Here is a 4,695-nt window from a genome sequence, read left to right as displayed (position 1 = left end):
GAAGACAAAAAAAAAAATCAAAGATTGAAAGCAAAGTGGAGGGACCTTCACGAGTCTGATACAGTCCACAAACTCATGAAACTGGACCATTCTCAAGCAGGCCTACCTAGGCTCATATCTGGCTTTGTTATTTCCTAGTCATGTGATCCTGGACAAGTCAGGACAACAGGGACAGTAAGAGTCTCTATCTCATTGATTCCTTCCAGATTGAATTAGGTGTTATCTGAAAAGTGCTCAAAATACCTGGCATTCAGCAAGCACTACATAAATGTTTATGAATACACCTTCCACCAGGCAGGCATAAGCATCTCAAAAAGCTAGAGACAATTACAGCCACTGGGGAAAAAAAAAAAAGCTTTTTTTTCATGTTTTGAAAATTTAGATTCCTGACCGATAGAATCATGCCTTTATTATGAAGACACTGCCAATATTTTAACCAAACAGATATTAAAATACAGTCTGGATCCAGGCCAGCAACACATCAGGCAGACTTAAGAATAAAGAAAGACTCTTGTTTACAGTCAGAGGTCTGGAAGTCTGGGGAGTGTAAATGGACATGAAACCAGTTTAACAAATTGCTTCCTTTAGGCTGAGATAGCTCATGCTTCCTTTAGGCTGAGATAGCTCTTGCTTCCTTTAGGCTGAGATAGCTCATGCTTCCTTTAGGCTGAGATAGTTCTTGCTTCCTTTAGGCTGAGATAGCTCTTGCTTCCTTTAGGCTGAGATAGCTCATACTTCCTTTAGGCTGAGATAGCTCACTGAGAGGCTTCCCCAGAAGGAGTAAAGCCTGACATGTCTGAACAGGACCAAAGGGATGCCTTGCTCTTAAGCTCCCCCCTTTTCCTCACTCCTTACACCAACAACTCCTGATCCTTCTCCCTCCTGAGAGTGGGGTCACACTGACAATACCTGCCCCCAACCTGCCTTATCCTGTACTTTCTTTTTATAATGGAGAACACTTTTGTTTTATTTAAAGCTGTAAAACAGGAAATGTTACTAAACATACACACTCTATATTTAGGTCAAGAGAAAAAAAAACCCAAAACCCCACAGCTGTAAGAGTCCCAAGAGAGCTTTTAAAGCTCTCGCCTTTCTTACTCTCATCTCTATAGAGCCCTCCTTCTCTCTCTCCCTTCCCCCTCTCTCCACATGGCCAGGGCCGGCCTCTCTCCCTCTTTCTACCTTCTCTCTTTATCCCTGCCTTTCTACAATAAAGCTCTAAAACCATTAAAAACAAACAAACAAACAAACAAGGGTCCCAAGAGAGCCTGTGAGCAGTGTTAGTAGTGTTATATGTACTTTTATTTAGAAAAATGTTTTCGTGTACAGACATAGCTACTTGATGGGAATTATATGCTAAAGTTTGTCTTTCTTCATTGAGTTATTTGTACCTTTTAAATTCTTTACCATTGATATTTCTTTGGCCTTTGAAAAACTTTACAGTAAAGATAGTATACAGTAAATATTCTCGGTACTTGTAATGTTCTCAAGACTTAGGGTGGCCATTCGTCAAACAATTCGCCCCAGGTACACAGACTTGGGGTACTTCTCCTTGAGAGTGGGCCACTGAACAATGAAGTAGTCGGAGAGGTGCCTCAGGATCTTCCCTGACAGGGACAGCGTCTCCACTCGGCAGATGCTCTCAACGTAGACGATGATCACTTTCTTCACTCCAAGTATCCCAAGGAGCAGGGCAGACACACAGATGGGGACGCATGTTCCTGGTCCATTACACAGCACCTTAAAAAAAAAAAAAAGGCCAAATCAAAATACAGAAAACCGTCTTTAGTGGGCCATTCTGAATTTAAAACCCTAATCTTAGAAGGAGATTTAGTAACCCAGTTAAGTCTTTCTTTTAAGAACACAGATATGACAGTGTGTACTGAAGGCAGTATACTCAGAAGTCATGTGGAGCTTTGAAGTCTTGGCTCTCTTGCTTGCCAGCTGTGTGACTTGGGGTGAATCACTTAACTTCATCCCTCTGTTTCTCTCTCTCGCTCCCTTTTTCTCCATCTCTGTCTTGTCTCTCCCTCTCCGTGGGGTTATGCTCAATCATGTGTGTCTATGTAGAGGCTAGAGGTCAGATGTGAACACCAGGAGTCTCCTTTTACTGTTTCCTACTTTATATTTTTAGACGGGGTCTCTCATCAAATCTGGGGCTCACCATTTTGGTTAACTGGCTGGCTAGCTCTGGAGTCCCACATCTGTCTCTCTCCACCCACCCATGCAGGGCTCCAGACCTGCTTGTGGACGTTGTACATCGTGGTGCGCACTAGACTGCGCACCACGATGTACAACGTCCACAAGCAGCTGGGGCTCACCATTTTGGTTAACTGGCTGGCTAGCTCTGGAGTCCCACATCTGTCTCTCTCCACCCACCCATGCAGGGCTCCAGACTCCTGTAGCTTTTCAGTAGGTACTGGGGATCCATACTCAGGGCTTCATGATGTACAGCAGGCATTCACCTGCTATGCCATTTCTCCAGCACCATGAGAATTTTACTTCAAACGTCTACCACAGTGGTTGGTGATTTACTCAGTTCTCACTGCGTGGGGTGTTTTACTCTTCTCTGAGCCCCGTGAACCTTCAGTGTCCCACAATACATAGAAAAGCAGAAAACAAAACAAACTATGACCCATTCAGCTTTCTTTCTTCTAATTATGTTCTTAATGTAGGAGAAAGGGCTTTCAACTATGGTGCAGTATCTCTGGGGCTCCAACCCAACAAATAGGACATCTGGAAGGAAGGCTGCCACCTGAATGAAGGTTTTGTTGTTGTTTGTTTGATTGACTGTTTGTTTGTTTGTTTTTGTTTTACTCAACAGGACTGAATCTGTGCCTATAACACAGAAGCACTTTAGTATTTCTGGAATTCTGCTAATATCTATAGGAAGCCACCAATTTTAAATAAACTGGCTGACTAATCTAACAAGAGAAATAACAGTCCCAATCACAGAACAACTGCAGAAATGTTTATTGGTCTTTGAAGAAATGGGAGGAATCTTATTCACAGACTTATTTGCAAGATAATTTATTATTGCTTGAGAAAAAGTATTTAATACAATATCTTTCTCATATGCTCATAATGACTGAATTAGTAAAACCCAATAAATCATTTTACTTCACAGCTACAAAACAGGAGGCTTGTCGTTGTCTACACATGCCTATTAGCATCATGAACAACGTTACATGATCCTTCCAAAAACCATATCCACAAAACATCACAGACTCTTCCAGGAGGACAGGTCTTTAGACACAGGGTTGAGCGGCCTGTGCTATGCACAACAGGGGTTCTCACACAGACAGACAGCTTGGCTCTGGGCAAATATGGCAAAATGAGCAAGAGTTTGATAAAAGTCATTGTGCCAAGCTCCAATCCTTCCTCAAGTATGAGTGTCTAAAGACCACTCACAGGGCTCCGCTTAGTCTCCGGATGGATCCATCTTTTTGTAGCCTTCTGAAGTATTCTTCCTATAATTTAAGTGGTTTCTGTCTCTCATGGGGAACCATTTAGGATGTCTCCCAGGTTAGCAGTGACTGAGTGGAGCCAGAGTCCAGCCTTTCATCTCCTTTAGATTAACAGACTCTCAAAGCAGCTGAGTGCACAGGCCTAAGGTGGATAGAGGAGGCCCACAGGCTTCAGCCAACCTGAGACTGGGCTACAGCAGTAAATCTCACCAACGCTATTCATTAACCACACACCGTGGCCGTGGCTCACACCAAACACAACATATAGAATACTGTAATTATTACTCGTAGAGATAAGAAGGCAATCTGCTTGATTGATGCTAGAAAGCTTATATAGCTTCAGGCTACGTTTCTATTTAGTTATCCTCTTATCTTAAAAGTGGGGAAATCATCTGTAAACTCCAGTTTGCCTCTACCTACCAGTTTGTTTGATACCTACAGACTCACTCTGATTCCTTTCCTGGCTTTAAAGTGCCCCGCCCCCCAGTTGTAGGCCAGCCCTGTACATCACAGGATGGTCAGCTGATTTCTTGGCCTCTGTCCACAAGACTCTGGTTGTCAAGGCAACCAAGAAGGATCTCAGGCACTGCCACATTGGTCCAGGTAACAACTACTATATTAATTCCTCAATCTTCTTTGAAATGGCGTAGAACAAAACCAAAGTTGCAGCTTGCTGGAACTTCAGTAACACAAAACATGTTTAATATGTTGTTTAAAAAAAATGGCATCCATATCCACATGTGTTCACCTCAACATCTGGCTGATGTTCCACACGAGTAAAGGACTGGGTGCTGGTGAGAGAGTCTCTGCCATAGACAGGCGAGAGGCTGGGGAAAGTGAGAACCAGAGCTATTTTGTTTGCTTCTTGAAGCCCTGTATTTTCACCCTCGGAGGCAGCTTACTCCAGAAGGCACAGGTACAGCAAACCCACAGAATCCTAAGTCAGTAGGTCAGAGGCAGCACAAGCTAACCCATGGTGAAGTGACTGACTGAATCAGCCCGCCCAGGTCGCTGGCTTTGACCTTTGGCCTGGGGTACGGGAGGCAAAGGGGAATTGAGGAAAATTATAACCTCAAGGAAAACCACTTTTAATTAATTACAGATTTTAATCTAGCAGCAGCCTAGAGTTGTTTTCTTTCTTTCTTTCTTTCTTTCTTTCTTTCTTTCTTTCTTTCTTTCTTTCTTTCTTTCTTTCTTTCTTTCTTTCTTTCTTTCTTTCTTTCTTTTT

The 4,695-nt window shown here is 42.9% G+C and overlaps 1 protein-coding gene across 1 annotated transcript in view; it reads right to left on the bottom strand.

The window, feature by feature from the left end:
* Nucleotides 1-1,280: 1,280 nt before the first annotated feature.
* The window catches only part of Alg14 (ALG14 UDP-N-acetylglucosaminyltransferase subunit), a 73,123-nt gene continuing 69,708 nt past the window's right edge, over nt 1,281-4,695 (bottom strand). The window contains exon 4 of the mRNA XM_021158685.2: nt 1,281-1,740. Coding sequence (XP_021014344.1) covers nt 1,510-1,740 — 231 coding nt within the window. The 3' untranslated portion in view covers nt 1,281-1,509. The remainder of the gene's footprint in view (nt 1,741-4,695) is intronic.

The sequence above is a fragment of the Mus caroli genome, chromosome 3 (genome assembly GCF_900094665.2).
Source record: "Mus caroli chromosome 3, CAROLI_EIJ_v1.1, whole genome shotgun sequence".
NCBI lineage: Eukaryota > Metazoa > Chordata > Mammalia > Rodentia > Muridae > Mus > Mus caroli.
Note: the sequence above shows the minus strand (reverse complement) of the source record. Positions and strands in the feature narration are given on the sequence as shown.